The 25,722-nt window shown below is 41.8% G+C and overlaps 1 protein-coding gene and 3 non-coding genes across 9 annotated transcripts in view; 3 read left to right on the top strand and 1 right to left on the bottom strand.

Annotated features, from left to right (window-relative positions):
- The first annotated feature begins 503 nt into the window (after nucleotides 1-503).
- On the top strand, nucleotides 504-576 carry trnav-cac. The gene has a single exon. It is a non-coding gene; the product is annotated as a tRNA-Val (tRNA).
- A 91-nt stretch (nucleotides 577-667) lies between these two features.
- Nucleotides 668-740, top strand: trnav-aac. Its single transcript has one exon. It is a non-coding gene; the product is annotated as a tRNA-Val (tRNA).
- A 257-nt stretch (nucleotides 741-997) lies between these two features.
- trnav-aac lies at nucleotides 998-1,070 on the top strand. The gene has a single exon. It is a non-coding gene; the product is annotated as a tRNA-Val (tRNA).
- Nucleotides 1,071-1,515: 445 nt separating this feature from the next.
- ptk2aa (protein tyrosine kinase 2aa) overlaps nucleotides 1,516-25,722 on the bottom strand; it is a 56,121-nt gene continuing 31,914 nt past the window's right edge. For 3 of the 6 annotated variants that reach the window (XM_037975641.1, XM_037975640.1, XM_017423826.3), the window contains 27 exons: nucleotides 24,271-24,411; nucleotides 24,052-24,129; nucleotides 23,824-23,931; nucleotides 23,195-23,312; nucleotides 22,400-22,430; nucleotides 21,604-21,668; nucleotides 19,429-19,446; nucleotides 17,739-17,795; nucleotides 16,870-16,890; nucleotides 15,357-15,454; nucleotides 14,248-14,332; nucleotides 14,046-14,146; nucleotides 13,708-13,823; nucleotides 13,160-13,260; nucleotides 12,723-12,812; nucleotides 12,148-12,352; nucleotides 11,825-11,939; nucleotides 11,670-11,738; nucleotides 10,708-10,794; nucleotides 9,169-9,273; nucleotides 7,054-7,116; nucleotides 6,643-6,682; nucleotides 6,092-6,195; nucleotides 4,561-4,716; nucleotides 4,392-4,472; nucleotides 3,118-3,203; nucleotides 1,516-3,032 (listed from right to left, as the gene is read on the bottom strand). In XM_037975641.1, coding sequence (XP_037831569.1) covers nucleotides 2,906-3,032; nucleotides 3,118-3,203; nucleotides 4,392-4,472; nucleotides 4,561-4,716; nucleotides 6,092-6,195; nucleotides 6,643-6,682; nucleotides 7,054-7,116; nucleotides 9,169-9,273; nucleotides 10,708-10,794; nucleotides 11,670-11,738; nucleotides 11,825-11,939; nucleotides 12,148-12,352; nucleotides 12,723-12,812; nucleotides 13,160-13,260; nucleotides 13,708-13,823; nucleotides 14,046-14,146; nucleotides 14,248-14,332; nucleotides 15,357-15,454; nucleotides 16,870-16,890; nucleotides 17,739-17,795; nucleotides 19,429-19,446; nucleotides 21,604-21,668; nucleotides 22,400-22,430; nucleotides 23,195-23,312; nucleotides 23,824-23,931; nucleotides 24,052-24,129; nucleotides 24,271-24,411 — 2,466 coding nt within the window. In that variant the 3' untranslated portion in view covers nucleotides 1,516-2,905. The remainder of the gene's footprint in view (nucleotides 3,033-3,117; nucleotides 3,204-4,391; nucleotides 4,473-4,560; nucleotides 4,717-6,091; nucleotides 6,196-6,642; nucleotides 6,683-7,053; nucleotides 7,117-9,168; nucleotides 9,274-10,707; nucleotides 10,795-11,669; nucleotides 11,739-11,824; nucleotides 11,940-12,147; nucleotides 12,353-12,722; nucleotides 12,813-13,159; nucleotides 13,261-13,707; nucleotides 13,824-14,045; nucleotides 14,147-14,247; nucleotides 14,333-15,356; nucleotides 15,455-16,869; nucleotides 16,891-17,738; nucleotides 17,796-19,428; nucleotides 19,447-21,603; nucleotides 21,669-22,399; nucleotides 22,431-23,194; nucleotides 23,313-23,823; nucleotides 23,932-24,051; nucleotides 24,130-24,270; nucleotides 24,412-25,722) is intronic. The other 3 variants (XM_037975639.1, XM_037975638.1, XM_017423879.3) reach the window with 3 other exon arrangements.

Genomic DNA, 25,722 nt, shown 5'->3' with positions numbered 1-25,722 from the left:
GTAAATGAGCTGAAATTATAACTCAGTGTTGCTCGCATGTGTGATAAAGTTTAATGGGACGTTTAGCTGCAGCTCCATTTTGTGATTGGTAACTATATCCTGGTAACCATGGTGACGTTTTTATTAACCCGTTTTGTCCCTTTTTAGGACAGTAATAATGAAAATGTGTATTTAAAACGAACGTTTTAAGCATCTGTTTTTAATTAATCCAGTTAAGACATGTCGTGACTAATAGGTGGTCGAATTGAGGAAAAAAAAAAAATGCAGACTTTTACTTTGAAAAGTATTCTGCATCCGCTAACATGGACCTCGAAGGTTCCTCTACGAACAAATATCAAAACGTTTATTTCTCTCTGAATAACTCCTCTGCAACAATGTGACCCGAGTTACAACATGTCAGCAAAAGTAAGTAACGGAAGCCAAAGTAAGAAGAAAAATAGGTCTTTCCGAGGTCCGTTTTGGTCACCATTTTTATTGAGTTGTCTGGTTTTCAGCTGTCATGGGTTTCCGTAGTGTAGTGGTTATCACGTTCGCCTCACACGCGAAAGGTCCCCGGTTCGAAACCGGGCGGAAACATGTTCTTTGGTTTAAAAACCTGGGTTTACACAACTAATAAATATTAAGCGTAGTTAGATTCAACCCACCTATCTATTACATGATCGTAACAGTTTCCGTAGTGTAGTGGTTATCACGTTCGCCTAACACGCGAAAGGTCCCCGGTTCGAAACCGGGCGGAAACAATATTTCATTTTTGGTTATAAAATCCTGGGTACAAACGACCAATGAACGTTTAGCGTAATCAGATCCAACCAAACTATCTTTTACGCAGGTATAACAGTTTCCGTAGAGTAGTGGTTATCACGTTGCTTTTGGACCCCGGTTCGAAACCGGGCGGAAACATGGTTTTATTTTTGGTCATAAAATCCTAGGTACAAATGACTAGTAAATACTTAGCATAATTAGATCCAAGTAACTCATCTTTTGCACATTATGAACATTTTCCGTAGTGTAGTGGTTATCACGTTCGCCTAACACGCGAAAGGTCCCCGGTTCGAAACCAGGCGGAAACACTTTTTCTATTTTACCATTAAATGTTGCCATCTTTTTGGCTTAGCATAAAACCTAAACAGCCAGCTGATAAAATCTAACGCTTCTAACAGTTAGCTTAGCATAGAAATGACTATCTTTTCTTAAAGTAGTTTATTAGTAGTTTATTATCACTATTTTAAAAACAAAATGAGTAACAGTTGCAATTATTCTGCTTTTCTTAATATCCTGCTAATTTCAATTTTTGTTATAAATACTGTTACTTAAACAACTAGCACTTATGGGTAAATGAGCCCTTTATTTTACAGTAATACTCCATAAAAGCATTTTAACAGCATTTTGAAATAGTTGGAAATAGTTTCCAAAATGTTTTAAAAGAACAGAACTAAAAGGTTTGTGGCGATAAAAAGCATCCGCCACAATCTGAACAGGTAGTTTATTGAGTTTAAAGGAACGAAAAACAACAGCTTCTTCTTAATAACAGTGTTTTATTTGCTCGGTTTAGCAACTATACAGGCGTCTCCTTCCTGAGAATCCTGCTCACCACAGAGGAGAGGGAACAGAGAGGAAACCGGGGAGGACAGAGGACATTTAACAGACGTATAAAATATATAAATAACTCCAATGAAGGAAGGAAGGGAAATGGAGTAGAAAAACATGATGAGAGCAAGAGACAATTATATTACAATCCCCTTCATCCAAATCCAAAATCTATAAGAGCGATCCTGATAATTGCATTTAAAAAGCTGGATGTTTCTTGTGTAAATATTCCTGAATTTAGGATTCATCACGGGTCTTTAGGGGCATGGCTCAGCTACATTTACCTTCGAGTCCAATCCAACTACAACAAATAAAAATCAGACTAAATTACCTCTCTGTTCTCCAAAGTTTCCCTCCCAGCTCATGTTTAGAAAAATAGTAACGACAAAAAAACACTGAAGGCTGTCGAGGGAAAAACAGGACCGGGTGAGCCCTCACCCTCTCTGATATATTATTATATATGGCTTTAGTTTGTCAAATCTTCAAGTTTTCTTTTAAATAAAATGTCAAAGTCTCATCTCATGTTGAGCCTTGTTAAGAGTTAAACAGTCTGTTTTAGATAAATGTAGATTATCTGATACAAAAAAACATCTATGTATTTTATAGTTTCACCCTCTCCCCTCAACAATACCTCTCCTAAGTTCACGTAACTCGGAAGTGTGTTAAATATAGAGCTTCTGTGCATATTTATGTGAATTAACTTAAAAAGTGACACCTATTTTGTCTGTTATAAAAAGAGTTTAAAAAACAATCTGCCACCTGAGGTAAGGAGATATTTAAAGGGAGAGATGAGATGTTACGACGGTGCTGTAATTCCTTCTTCTTTGCTCATATGAAGTTCAAGAGGAAGACTGAAAGTCAAGGCAGAAAACAACAACAACAACAACAATAATAATAATTAAAGTTTTTTTTAAAAAAAGCACGTTTAAAAAGTCCATTGTTGTAAAATCGGCTTCATTATCGTCTTCAAGCTGGAATTTCAGTTCCAGTTTCTGTTATTAGAGTTTTATGTCCGAGCTTTCTTCGGATTTAAATGGATGATTTTCAAATAAAAATCATAAAAAAAAGAGAGAAGACGAGAAAGTTCTGTCTCTGGATACATGTGTCTACAAAGCAACGGAAGTAGAAAACACAACATCGACCAAAACATGACTGTTTCCAGAGAGGAAGGAAGGAAGTTGGGGATGATTTCCAAAGAGCTGATTGTTTCAGTCACGTTTGCGGTCCGTCCGCTCCTCGCTTTCATGTCCAACAGGACGTCCGCGCACACGTCCACCCGCCGTCTCACTTCAAACCACTGCCTGGATCCCATCCTGCGCTAATGTGGGCGGATCTGGCTGATCATCTTGAGCCGCGCCTGGTCGATGACGTCCAGCAGGTTCTTGGCGTCGACGGCCAGGGCGTGAGCCGCCATCAGCATCTGCTTCTTGTAGTCCTTCTGTAAACTGTCCGCAAAACAAAGACGGAGGTTCTGCGTTTGCACTTCGGCTTCTGATAGCTGAAACGTTTCCACTGAAGTGTTGTCCGTACCTTGTCATGACGTACTGCTGCGCCAGCTTCATCTTCGCTATTAACTCCGCCAGGTCAGAATTCAGCAGCTTCTGGGCCATTTCGATCTGAGAGAATCCAAAACGCCAAGATCAGACGCCGAGCAAAGAGGGATAACTTCACAGGGTAAAAGAAAATAAAAGATCTGAGGCAGGGGTGTCCAATCCTGGTCCTCGAGGGCCACTATCCTGCATGTTTTCCTTAGTTCCCTGCTCCAACACACCTGATTCAGTGGTTTAATCACCTCTTCATGTTCTGCAGAAGCCTGTTAATCAGCCATTGATTCAGATCAGGTGTGTTGGAGCAGAGGAACAAGTAAAACCTGCAGGATGGCGGCCCTCCAGGACCAGGATTGGACACCCCTCATCTAAGGTCTGCCCATCCTTGGTCCACATGTACAGAGATCTTCACCTCATCTGTCTGACCTTTTTGCTGCAGCTGTTTAAATGACAGATACTCTTTTTTTTTATTGGTTGACAAAGTGTGTGAACATCAGCAGAAGAAGCCAAACTGGATCTAGCAGCTAGAAAATAGAAATCCCTGGCTGCATTCCCTTGATTCTAAATAAAACACACATTATGTTTCATGACTTGCATAAAGGATATTACACTTATTTTCCGGTTTACTTGTTACAGAAACAATCAGCCTGATCCCACGCTGCACCTTTTTACCTCCAGCCGTCTTGCTGCTGGACGATTGCCAGATCAAGCACCAGAAAACAAAACCTGAAACCTACTATTTTAATATAATGACAGCATGGGCTCTAAAGCAACAGGTGACGTCAAAATACTCTAGGAGGACTCAACAGTGTAAGGAGTTTTCAGATAATGACATATGTACGAAGATTAGTAGCATCTGCTTATTCAAAGTTGCTTCTTTGTTTTTATTGTTGTCCATCATATTGCCTGTGTAAAACTGGTCTCGCTTGAAAATGAGTCCTTGTGTCTCAATGAGACGTAAAATAAAAATAAATCTAAGTATTAGGAGCTTATAGGTACATAATGGAGTTACTGTGACTCACATTTATAAAATCTTTAACTCTTCATGTTTTTCTCTCTAAAAGACGTGAAGCTATCATCAGAAGAAGTAAAAAAAAGTTGGGTTATGAGTTATAAAGTGGTCCTCTGCAGCCATTCGTGAACATTTCTGAAATGATTTAATAAGATCATCTTTAAAGCTCAATCAGGATAAGTCAGTAGGAGTGTTTAGTAAATAAAGCTGACTCTGTGTGTGTGTGTGTGTGTGTGTGTGATTACCTCTCTGTGTGTGCTCGCCGGCAGCACAGGGATCGTTTCATCCACGGTTGCCAGCAGAGTCCTCAGAGCCAGACCCACCTCCTGCCACAGTAAAAGACACAAATCGTGTTTTCAGACCCGTGTTGGCTCGCCGCGAGCGAACGCAGGAGCGTGCTCCATGCGCCGTTACCTTCACCATGGGGACGTACTCCTCGGGGGCGGCGGGCTGGATCCTGTTGGACATCTCGATCACGGCTTTAACCAGCCCCGTCACGTTCTCGTACACCTTGTCGTTGGAGCGGTCCAAGTTGGCGGTCGGCGGTGGGCTGATCTCCTGGGGCTGCAGCTGAATTCAACCACAGCACAGCTACGGCTCAGTCGCATTTTACATTTGAATCTGATCAAGTTAGTTTTCTTACAGGCACCTATATGTTATTTTGAAAGAAGATCGTCAGGAAAAAACTAAGTTTAAATGTTACAGAAACTGCTGATGGTGAATCTGACTGCAGTTTCAGAGATCTAACACTAGGTGGCAGGATGTGCAAATACAAAACAAACACTAGACACAAGATCACTTCTGTTCTATTCACGTGCACTCGTTAACACTAGATGAGTTTTCTACAGAGAGATGAATGTTAGGTTAGTTTGTTAGGTACAACCTGCATTTTTTTTTACACTTTTAGAAATTCAGCTCAGAGCTCAGAGTTCAGACAACTGCTTCATGTTTCCAGAGAGAATTATCGTCAAGAAGGAACAGATTTCTAATTTGAGTTTGTCTTTTTGTGACCCAACCAGTCAAAGAAACTAAACCCTTTAATGCTGGTTTGATTAATATTGAAAGAACTTTCTTTATTTGAACAAATAAGAACGAAGAAGCTACTGCCTCGTTATTAGGTGTGATTTTGATTAAAACTACATTATTATTATTATGTAAAAACAAAAATCTCTGTAAGGTTGGTAGAGAAGTTCTGCTGCTAGTAATTTGTTTATTGCACTAAATGTGCTGAGCTAACACAAACGGATCACTTCACTGCAGCTTTAGTTGCCTTTTCTGTGACAGATTGTTTTTTTTACATCTGACACGTTTTCAAGTTTTTCTTCACCAGAAATCCTCAAAACTTCTGCAAAAAAGAAACAAAACCTCTATAAAAAATAGCAGCTCATTTTCATATTAGTGGCAGCCTCAAGTTCTTTTCTATCCCACATTTTTTTTTTTTTGAATCGTCTCTGGTGAAGACAAACAGCTAAGACTTACATCGATTAAAGCCGTTTGCAGATGGAAACGATGGCGACTAAAAGTGAACTAAACTCTACCGCGGTGACAGGAACACGCGGGTCTGCTTACCCTCCACGGCTACGAGCAGAGCGGAGTTGTGTTTTTGCGTGGAAGTGGGGACAGAGGGAAGACGTTTGGGAAGGTTTGGACATGGAAGGGTGTAAAACGAGAGGCAGGTGGACGATGAGGGGAAAACGGGACGATAACGTGTTGAGGGAATGATCGTAACAGAGTGAGGAGGAGAAGTGTGAAAAAAGGGGGAGAGAGGAAGGGAAGAACGTTAGGCTGGAGCCAACCGAAGCACAGCGAGGGACAGCGTAAAACCCACGAGCATGATGGGAAATATTTAAATAAAAAACTTAGTCAGGGGGGAACGACAAAATAAGTGTCCAAATCAGTGCAGTAAAACGTCACAATATTAAAGAGCCCATGTGTTCATACGTACCTTCACCCCCTCATTGTAGCTGTCCACGGGACAGAGACCGGCCGGGTTCACGGGGTGACCCGGAGCTCCAGGGCGGGGCGGCTTCTTAGGGGGGGCTACATGTTCTGCAAAAAAAAAAAAAGAAATGTCCCTTTAAAACCCTAAACCCTAAAACAGATGCATACAGTTCTGTAGTCCTGCTTTTATTTATTTACACTGTTTGACTTTTTAAATATTCAGTATTTCCTGCTTATCATTGGCTTATTTATTTTTTTACCACATTTAGAAGTAAAATATTTCTCTTCTTTTACATATATACTTTAGTTAGAGTAATGTAACGAGGGATGGATTTAAGAAGGAATCAACTATGTGAGATTAAAAATAAAAGCTTACCACTCACTTGATAAAAAATAACAAATAAAGGATTTTTAATGCTTCCGTTTTAGCTGCAATTACTAAATCAGTACATTCCTCCTCTAATAAGATGTCACAAGCGACGCTTTTTACTTCTGACGTCATATTTTTGCAGTATGATGTGACTATTTATAAAAAAAAAGGTTCGATTTTCTCACCTGGATCCCTGACAGGCTGGTAGATGTTTGGAGTTCCACCCTGTGCAGACAAAGATGGTGACACTTGATGAGAATCACTAATATTTGATGTCCTATCAGTACTATAAGACGGCCTCTGACTCGAGTACACTCTGAGTTGATTCTGATGATCTCTCCCAGCAAAGCTTTAGCTGTGGAGAGGAAATCAGGCTGAAGCTGAGTTTCAGGTTCCCCTGGGTGCTCTGTGGTTGCCTTGTTGGTATGTAGGCAGTGCCCTTCGAGGCACACAAACAGAAATACTTCCACAGTTTTTCACACCGCCCGTCAGTCGCCATAAAACCCTCCATTATCTCAGTGTCCTGCCCTCCGAGCTAATCCAAGACTCTACGTCACCTCCGTTTGACCCGTTTGAACCCGGGCACTGGGACTGACCGGTGTTTGGAGTGTGCCGTCCTCTCTGTCGATGCTTCCTCTGCTGTTTCTGGATTCTCCTTTCTGCACAGAAAACATCAACACTGAGCGTGCAGCTGCAGGGATTTCAATAAGCGCCACAGAAGCGTGTTCTTCTGAGCAACTTCGAAATGAAACCGGTAACAAACTGCCTTTGGTTTGCAAGCGTTACGTTTTACAAAACTCACATTTGGATGGAAATATAGAAATATATAAACTGAACATTCTGCTGCACACCGAAACAACCGGAAAACTGTTTTTGCTCCAATAAAATCCGGTTCCCAGACAAACAAAACCACAACTGAAGCAAAAGCATTTTCTGCTAAAAACAACTCCTCCCGCTTCTGTACCGTTCTGGTGAAGCACGCCTTGAAGAGATGCATCTTGGGAGAAAAGAATGTGAAGAAGAAGACCGAAGATGTAACACAGAGGCCATCGAAAGACGAGCTCAAATAAGGAGGTATGAAGTGCAAAAGAACGAAGGAGGAGGAAGAGGGGAATAAAGCCTGAAACTCCAGGAGGGTTAGAGAACGGAGGAATGGAAAGGAGAGATAAAGAAAAACTGAGTCAGACGGGAAGGGAAGGGGAAGATAGTGAGGGAGAGAGTTTTTCCAGAGAGGGAAAAGCTCGACTGAACCACAGAGAGAGAAAAGATTCGGCTGCTTCACTCCTTTTCTCCCTCCCACTCTTTCCATCTTTGTGAATCTCCCTCTGCCTCCTCACTCATTCCTCCCTCTCTAGTGTTTCTGCCAATCCCACTTCCTCCCTCCCTCCCTCCTTTCCAGTCCTTTTCCTCGTCTTTTTGCTTTTCTTGTGTCTTTTCCCCAAAGTTCAAACCAGTCTCTGTTGTACTTTTGCCTCAGAACGGTCTTGAACACACTTCAGTTATTATTATTAACAACCGTTCTCTTTAATTAACCTTGAAACTATTTTCAGTTTGGACGGACGTCGCAGTAGATTTAACGGTCCAGTCCCAGTCTCCTGAATTTATGTCTTCGGTCTGTCTGCCTCTGCAGCTTTCCTGTTTTCTTAATAATAAAATCTCTTATTCTTCTCACTTTCTCCTGCTTCTTGCTTGTAAGCCACGACACACAGAGTCATTAACGCAAAGTTTTATGCATTAACTAACAAGTCCTTGGCATGAACGAGGAATTTAATACTGTTTTTTTTTGTTTTTTTTAAGAAAGGGACCAAAACTGGTTTTATTTAAGAGTGATGGGAGCTCAGAATGAGCGACTCATGCTTTCAGAAATGATTCAGGGTCAGTTTGTTTCTGTAATTAGATCAGGCGTGTCGTATCTGATGATCGGTGACCCTAGAAGTGGCCCTTTAAGATTCAGTACGTGTTAACAGCAGGTCACAGAAATGTAATTTCCTGCGCCGAGTTTGAGCCTCCGATGAGTCGAGTCCTGAGAATGTGACGGGTGACAAATCTTACTGACAAAAAGGGATATTTATAGGTTCTCAGTTCCCATCAGGATTTTTAAAAAAGGATTTGTGCAAAGAGCCATTGTTGAATAATGTAAACTAAGAAATGACAAAACCTACATCAAATGTGACACTTAAACAAGGAACTCGGATATGAACTCATAACATCCAACTGAAGGAACGGGATTAAATAAAAGAAGGAAAATGAACATTTTTTCACTCGTTTCTCTCTCTTTCTGTTTTCCGAATCAACCCGCATTTGGCTGAAAACATTAAAGCGAACGGAGAAACAACCTGACCTGAGGAGAGGAGAAAAACAGAACGGCTCGGCGTCCGATGAGATAAATCAAACACGTGCAGGCGAGCGAGTTCAAAGATCTGAAAGAAGACATTCTGCAGCTCTCCTGGCAACAACAAGCCTCGCAGAAAGAGTTCGCCGAGTTGGCGTATATGTTTTTGCCTCTTGTTGATCCATTTTGTTTTTGTCACCCACAATCAGAGAAGCAAGACGGGGGAAAAAAAACACAAAAACAAAAGACTTAATACCACTGAAAGTGCCTATCCTTCCCTGCCTGGAGCTCATTTACTTTATTCCTTATAGATTCAGGTCATTTAGTGTAACTGTGTTAAAAGACAAACGGCAGCTTTTGGCTCTGAGTTTAAGGTTACCATGAGGCTCTCCTCCTGCTTGAGCCACTGCTGGTCGTTCACCATCTGCTGATGCTGCATCATCAGCGTGTCCTCCAGCAGAGACTGGCCAGCACAGCCGTTGTCCTGCAGAAACAGCAGCAGCAGAAATACGAACACCGCTTGTTTCACATCTACTTATTAAAAAGTGGAAATAGGGCGGAGCAGATGGAAAACTACGACTGAATCACTTATCATTCTGAGTTAGCAGCAGCTGATCCATTTCCCTTAAAAGATGCTTATATTTACAACAATATTACCAACATATTCAGATACAACCCAACAACTTCTTATTCTTTCTTCTTTTTAAGAGTTTTTATAGATTTCTGATGAAAATGCATGCAGTTACTACTCTCAGAAAAAATATCACCAATGTAATTTTAGTGGTTTGTCCCACTCCAGACTGTTTGTGTGTGTGTGTGTGTGTGTGTGTGTGTGTGTGTGTGTNTCTAAACCCGGTCCTGTTGGAGTTCTAAACCCGGTCCTGTTGGAGCTCTAAACCCGGTCCTGTTTGGTCCAGTGAGGAGCCCTCTAGGAGGCTAACTTTTCAGTCTGCCTTTCTTTCCGCCTCTCTTATTTGTTCTGAACTGATTTGTTTTTAGCCACAAATCTTCTGAACTTGTTTCTTTTCGGTTCGGTTCTGGAACAAAAACAGGTTTAAATCTTAGAATATTTAAAGTTTTCTTTGTATTTTTATTCTCTTTGCTCTTTGGGCTGATGTCCTCCTGTGGACTCCAGGTCCTGGACCCGTCCTCTCCAGAACCACCTGGGTCAGAACCTCACCTGGACCTGGAGGACCAGCAGGATCTGCTTTAAACTAAAACCTGAAAAACTTTGAATTTTTCTTCGATTATTAACTTTTTTTAGCGCCAACTCAGCCTGACATGCGCAGGAGCTCTCAGGTACAGGTGTTCACATTCTCACCTGTGCACGCGCGCGCACGCTCACACAATAATATCTGCATTTTTATAAAAAGCCAGCAGGTTCGGCTCGGTTCGGCTCGGTTCGGGTGCACTCACAGGTAGGACGTGAAGACGCTCAGGTTGCTCGGAACCTCCCGGAGCCCCAGGTCCGAGCAGTCCGCCCGTTCCTCCTCGCACCGGCACCGGTTCGGACAGGTGGTCCAAACCGCCGCAGAGCTCTCGGAACCGGCCGCGTTTCCCCGCAGCTCCCCCGGAGCTCCGGAGCTCCTCAGTCCGACCGAGAGCACCGCAAACACGGCCAACAAAGCCTCGGAGCCCCGCATGTCCCGCATGTCCCGCACGGTTCTGCTCGGACGGGTTCGGGTCCAGCTCAGCTTAGAAAGGGGGGTCAGGCTGAAGGAAGGGTTCTGGACCCGGATCAGGTGGTCTGGAGTCCTGGTTCAGGAAAAGTTGAAGTGAGGAGTTTGTTTCCAGGATCCACGCGTGGAGCTGCGGAGTGTGTGTGTGTGAGAGAGAGAGTGTGTGTGTGTGTGTGTGTGTGTGTGTGTGTGTGTGTGTGTGTGTGTGTGTGTGTGTGTGTGTGTGTGTGTGTGTGTACCTCCAGGCTGGGGTTCCACAGCTGATTCCGGGAATCCGAAGGAGCGTAGCTGCCTCCGACTCCTCCGACACCACCATGAGCTGGCGGCTGGAGGTGGACAGATCGACAGGGGAAAAACAAAAAACACGGCATTAACAGAAGGATCAATAAAAGTTATTTAAGAGCACAGAAAGCCTCGTCTTTTAGGAGCAAAGATAACCAGCAACATGAGTATAACGCTGTCGAATGTGCAGCATGAGCTGTTAATTATCTAATCATGTCAGCAGCACAATAAACTACACAGCTGACTCACATCTGGCTTAAGAATATATATGAAATGATGAGTTTTCTTGTCTGTGAAACCTTTTTTTTCCCTCACAAATGAAAGCATTAAATACATTACATCATTGGTTAAATGCCTAAAAATGGTGGGAAAGCAATCAGTTTATGTAACATTCATAAAATAACATTATTTGGTTTTATTCAAAGCCCTTAAAATAACCTTTATATCCCAGTTCGAGGTGTAACATGGACCAAAGTATATGGTAAATCTTATTTACACTAAATTTAGCTTGACTCGAATAGTGGTAAAAAATTAACAGCCTTTTTTTTTTAAAATGAGAGCTGAGAGGTGGCTTTGATTAAGCGCCTGCGTGTCCATGAATGAGCGGCTTTTAGCCCGACAGGAAATGCCTGCTGCCTGCGAGCTTCACTCTTCCTTTTCTCTTCTTCCACACAACTCTTTCTGACTTTGACACAGGCAGCAAAACGCCTGACCCACACTGCTCTGTTTATCATGGCGATGGTGCTCAACCAGAGACTTTTAGTGACCGACACCTGTCAATATTTGGATAACTAAAAAAAAAGGAAGACAACATCAACTGGAAGAGAGTGATTTTAATGGTAAATATTCTAAATCTGGCAGCGTTATCCTTATTCTAAGATTCTGATCACGTCTACATGTGTTTATGTGCTCAGTTTACCTGGAAGGGCGCGTGCTGGGGGAAGAAGCCGTCACTGGAGGGAGGACCGGGATAACCTGGTCGACTCGGCTACAAACACAGACACGAGCGTGTTGGCAAAAATCACTGAAATCATGACAAAAGACAAACCGTCAGGGAAAGAAAGCTGCTCTTACTTTCGGTGGTGCTTCATCAGAAGCTCCAGGAAAGTCCCAGGAAATGGGGACTTGTCTTCTCATCTCCTCGCGAAGTCTCTCCTCTTGTTGGACCTTCTCATCCTTCAGAATGGTACTACAGAAATCAGAGCAGAATATTAAATACTTACTCTAAAAACTAATTTACTCCTTGATCTTAATTATAGTAAATATCCCACCAACGTGTGTGTGTTTCATCATGAAACAAATCAAAGGTTGTTGGAAAACGCAGTGACTGATAACTGTTGATTTAAAACACTGAAATGGAAAAAAAAAGACTACAATCCACTTGGACAACATGTTACCTGAGTTGCGTTTTGAGTTCGGTGAACCGCGGCCTCTTGCTGGGGTCGTACGACCAGCATTTGGTCATCAAGCTGTAGAGAGTGGGGGGGCACTGGGGGGGCATGGCCAGCCGCTCACCGTTCTCTATCCTGCCGATCACGTCGTTGTTCTTCACGCCCTGGAAGGGCTTGATGCCGTACATCAAGATCTCCCACATACACACACCTACAGGCGGGCGGAACAAGACAAACAATAAAAGGCACTCAGGTGCTGATGTAAAATAAATGAGTTTGTTTTAGTGTGTAAACTCAGTCGAACCACTTTTTAAAATTAAAACTTCTTTCATTTATTAGAAGTTTTGCTTTAAAATGCTTCTTCTATCTATTCAATGAACACTGGCAGCCATCGCAGAGTAAAAAAAAAAACAAAACACCAAACGTTAACATTAGAGGAGTTTTGGTAAACAGTGAGAGAAACCTTTTCAACCAGCGACCTCATTTCCGTTTCCACCAAACCACAGACTCCCTGCGTTTTACCTCGGCTGGGTGTTAATTCTAGACCTTGTGGGAGAAAAGCAAGCCTAGCAGAAACGTACCAAACATCCACACGTCGCTGGCCGAGGTGAATCTTCTGAAGTTGATCGATTCGGGAGCCATCCATTTGATAGGAAGTTTACCTTTAGAAGCTGAAACACACAAACATTTATATTTATCAAACGTACGGGACCGTTTTAACAACCTAAGCTGTATAACTAACTCATGGGGGGAACTGGATGGGGTCTGATTTGATCTGCTGGGATGGTTGAACTTGTTGCAGTAACCTGTTATCACCAGCAGATGGTGGTAAAGCACTAACAACAAGAAGACTTACTGCTTATGGCATTACTGACTGATCTCTGGTCATCCTATTACGTCTGAAACTGTATTAAAATAAATCAGCGTCTATGTCCAGGGAACATTTCACATGTAGGAGTATATTTCAGCTGTGGCTGACTTAAAACTGTGCACTGTATGTGTAAAAATGTCTTCTTACCTTTGTAATAAGAGCTGTCCTCCATGTACCGAGACAAACCAAAGTCTCCGAGCATCACGCAGTCCACCGTGGAAACCAACACGTTACGCGCCGCAATGTCTCTAAAAACACACAAACATCAGCACTCAGGCCCGCATTTCCACAAAACTTTAAAATCATACACAGTATCTTAACAATGCATTTGTTACACTTTCAGTAACTGTCACAGAGCTGAAAGGTTTTACTGTAAAACCTCCCTGTATGTGCTTTAAACTGCATAAATTCCTTTCCAACGTTCTATTAAGGAATCAATGTGCAAAAGTAAGTAAATATGCAACATGTTTTGGAAGAAACATACCGTAAAACCTTATATAACTGCTTATTATTGAGAATAAGCAGTTCATTTCAGTGGGAAATTACATAACTAAATTCTTGAAACTGTTTTGGGTTAGTTGGTGAAAGTAATATATTACTTGTGGTCATGAAAACACAAATGAAACCCAAAGTGCTTTCAGGTTTTTATTTAGAGTCATTCTTTTGTTCCAGCTTGTAGATGTGCGTATATTTACCTGTGCACGAAGCGTTTGCTCTCCAGGTAGGCCAACGCCGTGCTGAGCTGATGGGCATACAGAATGAGCATTGCCAAGTTCAGACTGTACTTCTTGACCTGAAGGAACGAGCGCAACTACGAAAAGAAAATCCGACATGAACACAAAGAGGTCAACATGAAAAAAGACTCATAAAAGGCAGAAAAATTATACACAGACGCTGGTGATGGTTTGGTAACGATGCCTCGTTTCTTCATAGTGACGTACTGAATAGTTTCTCTCTACTCTGGCTTTCCTGGAAGGTGCCGTCGTGGCTAACAGGAAGCAACACACACTCGAACACACAACCTGTGTCGTACCTCTCCGAGAGTACAGAGCTCCATGATGATCCACACGGGGTTCTCTGTGATCACTCCGATCAGCTTAACGATGTGAGGGTGGTCGAACTGACGCATCGTTACTGCAACAACAAACAAGGTGCTCAGCCTTCACAGCCTAACATATATTTAGATTTAACAACAGAAAGCTGAAGCGCACACAAAACACAGATTTGGGTCTTACAGGCTTCTTGAAGAAACTTTTCTCTGACGCTGTCTGTGGTGCAGTTTTTACAGGTTTTAATGGCGACATTTAGAGACGGCTTGTCCTGTGAAACGCATCAAACACAAGTTAGTCCAATTAAATCCTGACTTTAACACACCTGATATTTAGCATTTGAAGAACGGGGGCACTGAAATGAAAGTTTTTGAAAACAGATTTATTATTTTGGAATGCTGTCACACTAGTAGCATGATTTGTCTTTGGATCTTTGTTGACATAAAGCCCATTATTGAAACAACAGCTTAGAGCTGTTTGAGGGATTTTTCCTGGTAATTTGGACACTTTTTAACATCTATTATGATTATGATAAAGCACACTGGACTATAAGGCACATCGTCGTGCACCTGCCAATTTTTGTAACTTGGTGCCGCGCTCCATTCAAAATGGACAATTTTGCTGCTCTAGCGGAGCTGGTTCACCTGTATCAGCATTTATATGATCCCTCTATGAGAGATCACAAAGATAATCAAAGGGTTCAAAACTCACGGAAGGATACTGCACCGATGCGTCAAATATAAACGCCTCCACCGCTCGCTCAGGTCTGCGCTCCGTGCACGGAGCCCTGCGACTCTAACTGAGCCTTAAAGCTGCAAGCGGTGCAGCTTTGTAATTTACTAAAGTCAGACTAAAACATTACGACTTCTTACATATATAAGGTGCTCCGGATTAAAACAAGATTAAAACTCCGAAACAAGAGCAACAAAGAGGAAGTTTGATCAATTTCTTTCCTAGATTGTTACAAGAAATGAAGTCCGAGCGCTGCTGAGGACAGAACAGGAATACATCTCAAACAGATGAATGCAGGAACAAACGTCAGACTTTATATCCAGCTGTCATAGCAACACAGAGACTGCAGACAGGGCGGTAAGTAAAAGGGGAAATGATTTGGGTGGATGTTAACAATATTTGCTACTAAGAAGGAGCATCTCTGCCATATTCTGCGACGATAGTTTCCACATAGACCTAAACTATAGTTGAGTTAGTAACAGAAAGCAACCTCTGAAGCCTTCTTGTTTTACACGTGTCGTGTTAGTTCATTGCATCGCGTTTGTGTGTACGACTCTACATACTGGGCTGTTGTAGATCCCTTGGTGAACGTCGCCAAACTGACCCTCTCCAATGCAGCGGCCCAACTCTATCCGGTCCCTCTGGATCTCATAGTCCCGCGCTGAGAGGGGAGGACAAGAACAGAGAGGAGAAAAGAAGTGGAAACAATGAGATAAGCACAATCCACCGCTGCCTTTTATACACCAGAACCACTGGAAGGACTATCACAGCTAACATGCTGCTCTCGGACCACAGGGATGAGGCTTACCAGGACAGAAAATAAATGATGAAAAGCCATCGTTTTCATTTGAAACCTGCCAGCATCATTGCTCTTTTTGAGCTAAACCTCATCCACTGATAATAACAAATCACATCAATTTTGACCAAAGTTTGTGAACTTTTATTCACACTTTTAGCAAAACTAATGTATACCTCACATGCATTCTGCAACACGAACTCAAACAGACCCAATGTGACACAAATCAGCCGCAGAAAGATATTTAAAAACATGCAAACCAGATTTCAACATTAGATTCTTTTGTTTTTCAGTATAGTGAGAAAAAAGCAGGCTGAAGGGAATCAATTGCAAAAATGTCTCCTAATAAAATGATTAACTGAGTGAACTTGGAGTGGTCAGTGCAGTTAAACATCATGAAATTATTCCTAACAATACCTGGACCCTCAGTGCAGGTCATCTATAGTTTTTACTGTCTGATGAACAAATGTACTGAGCTGCATTTAGTCTGGACCGGAATGTAACCGGGAAGTTTGCTCTAAAGAGTCTGAAAGAAAAGTGCTTAGTTTCTGTAACCGAAAACTTCAGCTCTTGACATTTTAACCTACATAGACATTTCAGCTCTGTAAACATATCTGCTACGTTGAAAAGGTCAGAAAACATTCGTGCAGAGGCGTACTAACATCAGCTGACCACCAGCTGCACAACAACTGGGTTTGGATGCAAATTTAAGGTTAATACTGAACTGGTCTAAAAGGAAGTGCAACAAACGACCGTCCACAGGCGTCACAGCTCAGCCGCCCGCTTTACAAGCGACCGAGACATTTGTCCACACTGCAACGCAGTTTCATGGACTTATTAATGCTTCAAATACAAAAGAAACCACAGAGCTGACACAACTATGATCATAAATCAAACAACGCTTTTAAATGCAGCTTTGACTGCAGGATGGTGCAACAAGAACCGAGCCGAATGCTGTGACCCAGTTTAGTTTATGCGTCTAAAAGGACTCAATCCCAAACTGGGATTTCTGCAGGAGCATCTTGCTTTGTTTATGAGCCAATTCCCTCTGCCAAGACAAACAGAAATATGGCCCGAGGACCAGCGGTTGATTAACACTGTGTTAAAACAACAAACCCCATTTTACTGGCTTTATAAGGCAGTATGATAAAAAGGAAAAAAGACACTTTTCCAACTTAAGTGGTTAAATAATGTAAGAAGGGTCTGGGAAAAGAAAAACACTACAAACATAAACTCAAAGCATCTCAGTTGCACATAATGAGAGAGACGGGGAGTTTTACCTTCAACTACTCCATAGCCCACTGTGTTGGCGATGGGGAAAAAGAGGAAGAAAGACAGATGAAGAGAGAGGGGAGAGCCAGACAGCCACTTTCAAGTTAAAAAAAAAGCTTGGACAACACTCACACAAACATGCTACATATGATGCTCGGTTAATAAATACAGACTTATTAAAAGAGTAGGAGTGCTTTGCTTTAGGCCTGTTATCATTTTACAGCTTCTTTTTATACAAACAGCCGACAGCGTGACGTGAAGACATAAACAAAGATGGGCACAGAGGGGGAAAATGGGTTAGAAGTCTGAAGAAATTCTGATTAAAGTCACAGAAAGGAGACTAAAAAGCAAAGCTAAACAAACAAAAAGAAGGATAGCAAGAAAGCCAGGAAAAGAAAGACTGCAAGGAAAGGAGAACATTGTCCCATAGTCCATTTTAAAAGTTAGCCACATAATTAAATACATAAGCGCTGTGTGCTGGCCAAGGCATCCACATTAAAAGCGGAACTCGGAACAGCAGCATGTGAATGAATCTGACAGATGTCATGTGTCTCCAAGAACCACATGCCAACGGTGAGATTTGTAGCTTTCAATCAGTGTCTTTACTGGTAACAGAAAACAAAATAACTGGCCTAAATTTGATAACCGCCACCGAACCAAATGTGGTTTAATGCAACTCCTGCTGCTCGTCGAGCCAATGTGCTTCTGGGAAATGACTCCCGCCACAATCTGATTATTAGGTAGCAGAAAGAAATGGACGCTGGCTCGAGGACGGAAGCCTTTGACAGAGTAATAACAGCGGGACCAGTTCCTTATTTTTAGCGACCCTGATGTACGCTTTTTCTGCTTGGCAAAACGGGTTAAATGAGTTACTTACTGGAGGGCATGGTGTACGTGTCCTCTTCATCAACTATTTCTGCATAGTCATCGGTCTCTGCAATGTTGGACAGACACAAATATAAAAACACAACGATTCACATAAACACGCAGCCAAATATGGCTCACATCATTTAAATCCAGTCCAAAGCAAAAAGCACACAAAACTAAGCTAACGGTTAACAAATCCTGCTCAAAGTAACACCCACGTAGCTCCTCGCTGTCCTTTTTCCCCCTCCCGCCCTCTCTTTTCTCACACACACACACACACAAACACTTGGCAGATAGTGTCAGCTGAGCATGTGTTGTGAGTTTCTGTCTGTGTGAGAGCAGCTGGATTGCAGGGAGGTACTGTGGTGGAGGAGGAGGAGGAGGAGTGGACGACAAGCAAAGGAGAGGAGACAGAAAACGCGAGACAAACAGCTGAAACAAGAAAAGAAACCGGCTGGAATAAAAGGTGTGAGACGCAGAACAGCACGTGGTGGACGTTAACGATGGTGGTTCGTCTCGAATCTGGGAAAAGTCCGACGAATGGGCAGAGAGGGGAAAGATGGGCCGAGTTTCTCCTCACCAGATGGTGGCGTTTAAAATAAAATCAAACTCAGCTGTTGGAAACACGAGCCAAACATCTGCTGTCCTGAGCATTCCTCGCGCAGTCCACCTCCTGATTTATCAGGTTCTGTGGGAGCGTCTCCGTGAATTTATAGGAAAATTACAGACGGGTTTATTTCATCTAAAAAGGTTCAAAAGGGACGATAACTTTTATCGGTTCGGTTGGTAAAACAAATAAGGCGGGATAAATGATGATGACAATAAAAAAATGAAATAATACGAACAGCTGCTGCACTTTCAGATGAGGTGTCATGAACATTTTTCCTAAGAGGAATGAGGAAAGCTTATTTTTTGATGTATTTAAAAAGAAAAAAAAGCAACAATTACCTAAAATAGTTACTAAAATATACAATAAGCAATATTTTTTTACTGAGCAGACCACCGTTTCCATCATCCTGCAGATGTTCTACAAAGAAAAAAACATTTCTTCCTCGTCTCGTCAGCTTTCAGAAAGCAGAATACAAGCATTTTGCGTGTAACTGTGTGAGATTTTGCTCAGTTCGTAATAGCCAGGAATGCACCCGCTCCTGAATCCAGCAAACCTCTCCCTTCTTCACTTGGTGTGTACGCAAATGTGCGTGCACGAGTGCACGATTTGTGTGAAGAGATCGAGACCTTTGCACAAGTTTGGTCGGAGAGAAATACTTCGCGATTTACAAACTCTGCCTCTTGTGTTGTTCTTGTGGGTGAAAGCAGACATGTTTACATTCTGTGGTAATCCACTTTCAAAACAATAAAAAATAAAGAATAAAAAACATGCAGAGGTCTTAAAACACAATGCCATAAAAGTATGCAAACATAGGTGCTAAAAAGAGTTATTCAAACTGCTGCTGGTTACTGCAATGTGCTAAAAAGTTCACGTTAAACTAGATTATTTTGTTTTATTTAAACCACATTTATATAGGAGCACAAACAGACAGAGCTATTGTTAAAGGAGGAGGAATGCAAGCATCAACTTCAACCCACACACCAAAATACACGTACTACCCTTTCCTTGGAGGGTGCAGGGTGCTGGTGCGGCAGGACAAGAAAGAGGAAAAAAAAACAACAGAGATTTATAAACAACAGTATAACTTTACCATCCCCACTAAGATCCTCTGCGCGGTCCGGGATAGCATGCAGGAAACGGGACAGCGGAGAGGGAGGGTGACAGAAAGAGACGGGCAGCAGGAGACAACAGAGAGAAGCAGAGAAGAGGAGGAGAAAAGGAAAGAAAAGAAAAAAAACAGAGGTTAGAGCATGACAAGCTTTGAAACAACACAGGAGGTGCTGCAGGATCTGCAGAGACAAAGTTAGTTCAAATTCAGACTCCTGTCTGTAGAAAGGAAGAGTTAAAAACAGCTTTAGATGTGTAAAAAACATCAGCTAACTTTTTAACCAAGACTGTTACAGCTGTGTCATCTTTACAGGTTTAAAATGGAGACTGTCAACTTTATTTTCATGGCATTCACATCCACACGGTAACAAACTGCAGTGTTTTACTTCATCTGTTTTCTGTGATTTGAGCCTAAACACTGATGCTCTTTCAATCATACTGAACACAAAATGATGGAGAACCTTTAGGGTGAGTTGTTGGATGAGCTCTACTATCACACAGACGTTCATAGTTAAGTTTTTTAAGGTGGTATCTCACTGAGCTGCGACTGCTGGCAACTAGTTGGTGAGCGGCATTAATGAGGGAGTCTCCAGAACATCCTGCGGTGTTTGCAGAGTCTCAGAGGCTGACGGTCTTGTCACTTAGATTCTGACCATCAACCCATCAAACCCATCTCAGTTTTACTGTGGGGATCTCTAACTCATCTCAAAAGCTCAAGCTGTATTTTGACACCTACAGGGGGGCTCTCCTCTGACAGAAAAACCACACCGATGATAAATATTAAGCTCCTAAGAACTGGTCCACATTGGTTTATCATTGTTTCAAACGTGTACTCCAGTAGATTAAATCATAAATGTGTGAGTGGCTGCCAAGGTGGCGACAAAGCGGGCCGAGGTGGGTATGATGTGGACAACAAAATAATGCTGTTTTGCAAGCCGTGCACACAAAAACTGGCTGCAAAATGCAGCCGCACTTCTCGCTGATCATTTGGTCGCTAAACACTGAATTCAGTGAGACCGCAACAGAAAATCTGTGCATTTCTTTACAACATTGAGTTAATTTTGAGTTGCCAGCTAGCTGCAGCCCAGTGAGATATTACCTTAAGGTTCTCATGTCTGTCTATAATGTTCAGAGACTCCAACAGAAAAAAAAAGTTTCGACAAAGACACAGCTGATGTCCAGATTCACTCTGAGCCGACGGCAGCTGCCAAAGCAGCAGATGGAGACACCAAGTCCCACATTAAAGATGTCAAGAGCTTTTTAAAGCTGCAGAGCTACCTCCCTGCATTTCAACGGGACAGTTGATATTTTAATGAACTTATACCCCCCCTTCCTAAAACACTTCACACACACTCAGGACAAAAATAACCAAAAGTGATCTAAGCAGGAGGCATGGAACAAGTAAAGTCATTCGAGGGCCATTTTTCTGCTTCAGAGCAAGCTGCTTTTCAGTCAAAACAAAGAAGAGAAAGTAAATACTTGCTCTCTTATGTAGGTGATTAAGAACAGTTAATGATATTTAAGAAAAACAATTATTAAACCATCAAAAACACGAGTTGTTACTTAGTTGTGCTTCAGACTTCTTAGTAAGCATTTTAAGAGATGTATGCAGCAACACACACTCACGGCACAGAAAGTTGCAAACAATAATGCCAAAACGGGATGAATTATTTCTGGACCAAAATACTACTTTAATTTACTTTCTATAAATACAGTTTATCTCTTTCCCGAAAAACTCTGAGTGCATAGTTTATGACTCCTTTCTGTCCATGATAACCATGATGGTCAAATCGGAATTTTTCACTCCGCCACATCACAATTTTGTGGACATGCTCCTCCACAGACTGTCCAATGAGAGCTGAGGACACCACTAGGCGGTGAATCTAAACGCGAGACAAAGGGGAGGAGGAAAGGCCGCCGCTCGGTTGGCTTAGGAACTGTCAGTGTCGCTGGATCTTCGGCCAATCGGGCGGGGGGAGAAAAGCCACGGAGTGAATGGATGAGAACGAGTGCAGGGAGAGACGCGAGGAAGACGGGGAGGACAGATGTAAACAAACAGAATTAGGAGCGGTTAGAAGAAGAGGACGAGGAGGAGGAGGAAGTATCGACAGAGGACATCTGGACTCATAGAGGCAATCAGCTTGATTTTCTGTCTTACCTGAGACAGAGATGGTATGGACTCCAGTCCTGACCGCTTCTAACTTTTTCTCATTATTAGACAGTCTGGGTAGAAAAAAAAAACTTGTTAATTCGTCAGTCAAAAGGGCTACCGCTTCAATAAAACCTGAGAAATAACCACGATAAATTAACGTTTCCTTAACACGCATAACTGCAGTTTCACAGTGAGATCACACCAGCAGATACGTGATCTCAGAAAGAGGAAAAAAGTAACAAATCCTCACTGGTTCCATTTATCCCCTCTCCGTGGTTTCTGTTCCTGTGTCAGCTGAGCTAATACTACAAGCTTTACACCGCGGACGAGAGGAAGGCTGAGAGCACAGCCAGAGGAAGGAGGAGTCTGAGGCTGTTTAAAAATCCCAAAGTGGAAAATATTTGGCTCAGAAACTTGTCTCCTTATTAGACCAGAAACACAGCGAGAGCAGGGGAGATTTAAGATGAAAAGTAAGCAAAAGAAAAGCCGATGTTTGAAGTTCACCACAGCGACATGTAGAGAACTCCCTGCTGGCGAATTACAATCTGTTCCCAGAAAACTTGGATCTCTGTGGGAAACGTAAATAAAACCCTCGCGCAACAAACTTGCAAATCCTTAGATTATTATGTTTAATTGTAAATACTACTTCTTATTTCCACTTCGCATCATTTGAAGTTTGCTGGTACATCAATCTGATACACATCTTTGTGCACAAGAGTCAAAGAAATCCCTAATCTGTGAGATTGCAGCTGACGTTAAACACAGGATGAGCTTTGGTGCCATGAAAAACTTCAGTACTCACTTTGGGATGGAAGGCAGCGCTCTCTCTCCCTCTAGAGGACAGAAATGTACACTGTGGTTAAAAAGATGACCCCACCGTAAATAAAACGTGTTAAAATACAGCTTGAATGTGTGTTATAATGAACTCCTGGATGTGGGGGAGATAAAAAAATGGTAATTTATAAAAATTATAAAAATGCTGCACTTTACAATGCCACTGCTGTAAGAATATTTACTAAATATCATCACAGAATCAACCCAATTTGTTCTTGTCTGTTGTTTTTTGAATGAGTACAAACAATAAAATACATAAACCAACACAGTTTTCTGCATTTAATGCTGTTATAGAAAAAGAAGCTGCATGAATTTTCAGTGATTATTTTAATTCTTTGCTTAATATTCAATTTTAATGATACAAAAACACTTGAAGATGTGCATCTTTAGTACTGTAAATATTATATTAACTACGTGATTTTTCAAGTTTTCTGCAAACTGTAAATAGGAAATGCTACATTTAGACTCAATTTTTGGAGAAAATGAAAATGAAAATGAAAAGATATATTTATATTAAGTTGCATTGTCCCCAAAGAATAAAATAATCATAATAAAACACTCCTAAAAAGGCTTTAATGCCAATAAATGTTTTAAAACTGAATAACTTGGGCTACAAATAAAAACTTTCTTCTGACAGTCTGAAGAGGCACACACACACACACACACACACACACACACACACACACTGTACCGTTCAGCCCTGGTTGATGAAGCTTTCTGCAGAACCAGAAATAAAAGAAGGAAAAGAAACTTTGCACTTCACCTTTCTGGACACTGACAATGAATGAGTGGGTTTCCATGGAGACGAGACGACAGTAGCCGTCAATCAAGTCCGCTAAGTTCTCCGCCATGGTGAGCGACGTTGTCGTAACAGTAAGGGGCTGCGCGCGCGCACACACACACACGCACAGAGAACCATTACCTCCATAGAAACACACAGAATTAATGCACAGCAGCCCTGTGGAAACCCTCAGGAAGGAAATCCTCTCTCACACACAACATGCATGTTTTCACAACGTTACAATAAAACAAAAAATACTTCACATTATTTTACTAACAGAAGCCTTACTCTGTAGGAAAAACACATTGGATGACAAACAGAGCTGCAAACAACTACAGGAGACCAGAAAGACAGAGACAAACAAACTTAACGAACTTGCTGTAAATTTAAGAGTTTTTCATTTTTACATTAAATAGTTTAGGTGGCAGCAGTAACTATTGTTTTTACTAAAAGGGCAGAAATTCACAGCCTGAGTATATAAATTTAAGCCAAATTGAGCAAAAATATTAACTCCGTCCTGATGGCATAATTGGAATTATTATAAAATGTAACAAAATCAGCATAAAACGGGATTAACAGAGGTCACAAACAGCGTGGTAATGTGGTGGTACCTCAGGAGCGCCGGCTACATTCAGCTGCAGCATCCCCTTCCTGTCCTTCTCCTCCATGGCCGAGTACTGGATGGACTGGACTTGATTAAAATTAGCTAAATGTGTGGGCTGGGGACACAGAGGAGCACATAAACAGTCTTTAAATAAAAACATGCTTCATGTCTTACTCACTAATCATGAATGACTGATTTCCGTCAAACTACAGCAGTGTTCATAGCAGAAACTCACTGTTGATCCCTTATCTGTGAGGTAACTGATCCCTTCTTCGGGCCCGATGGCCAGCTCCACCTGGATCACCCAGCTGGACTGTTGAAGAGGAGCAAGGACATGAGTTCAAAAGAGGAAGACGGGAAAAAACCAAGCAGATCTGTGCAGGACCTGATGCCACCAAAAGGGGTCAACCTCGCACAGTTAAACGCTTTAACCACAAGGCTGGAGGAACCCTACCCCGAGGGCACATTTGAAGAACTCCTTGTCGTAGCGGTAGATCGGCGCGAGTATCTCCAAGAACTTCAGGATGCACTGCTCGTCGTTGAGATTGGCAACCTGTTTGAAGGTCTGCTGAATCAGCTTACGGAGCGTTTTAGCCTGGAGAGAAAGATAAATGAAGAGGAGGGGAAAGGAGTGAGCAGCCTTTTGAAAAATGTAAAGTAGCTGATGCTAAAAAGAAAGACGGAGGACATAGAGGCGGTAGGTGTGGTTAACTCTATGTGTGGGCACACGATGACAGATAATGATTAACTAACAGCCCAGTCTGTTTCCAATTAAACTGACCGCGGCGCTTCAGTCCCAGGTCTGATCAATAGCTAAACAAAGACACTGACAATCTGAGTCACTCCATTAAACATTAAAGACTCACCCAGTTCATTTTAGCGTTCATGTCAGCTTTATGAGATAAAACTATTTTTAACATGATATCTTTATCGAATAAACATCTTTGTGAAGCTGAATTAAATATTATTGTTAAGGTGTTTTATGTCCCAACAGAGCAGACAGATGGGGGGGGATTATAACCCCTCTATTGTTTAGAGAAGTAAAGACAACCATACCTGCTGTACATGTGACCCACTGTAGCTCAGATTGCTATACATGCATGCATAATCTGAAATTATATTTAAAAAAATGCACGATATGTGGAGAACCCCCCCCATTAACAGTTCTCAATGTACAGATTAGGATAAAGATTACAGGAGATTTAGTTGAGGGAGGTTCATGAAAAAAAAAAACACAATATGGTGCAACTTCACAACAATTAGGACCAATTCAGTATCAGCTGAATTGATTTATTGACTGCAGATGACAGGCAGCCTGATTTAAGACCTCAATTTTTCCATTATTTGTTGTGCTGAACCAAGCTATTCCCTTCACTGTTACGTTTTATTTCAGCCTCACAGAGCCCTGCTGCCAGCTGTGTAGTCACTAAGCCTGAGGGAATCAACAAATCCACACAAAACCACACATGTACGCACGCACACACGCTTCGACAACACCCCCATGTGCATGTAACAACGACGGATGAGAAAACAAACAAAATTAGAGGGAAAAAAAAGGTGGGTGCATGTGTTCATGTGATCTCCAGACTCCAGATAAGATGATTGTTTAAATTCCTAGAAACACACCTATTTATTTCAAATTCATCTACTTGTGTGTCACTATAGCAACAGGCTGACCAGCTGAGACACACCTGTCATGACTCTCACTTTACTTTAAATCCTTGTTCATAAAAATCCCAATCCATCTTTTGACAAAAATGTAAATATACAGGTGCTGGTCATAAAATTAGAATATCATGAAAAAGTAGATTGATTTCAGTAATTCCATTTAAAAAGTGAAACTTGTATATTATATTCATACATTACATACAAACTCATATATTTCAAATGTTTATTTCGTTTAATT

The sequence above is a fragment of the Kryptolebias marmoratus genome, linkage group LG5, assembly GCF_001649575.2.
Source record: "Kryptolebias marmoratus isolate JLee-2015 linkage group LG5, ASM164957v2, whole genome shotgun sequence".
Classification (NCBI taxonomy): domain Eukaryota; kingdom Metazoa; phylum Chordata; class Actinopteri; order Cyprinodontiformes; family Rivulidae; genus Kryptolebias; species Kryptolebias marmoratus.
This window is presented reverse-complemented; position numbering and strand designations above follow the sequence as displayed.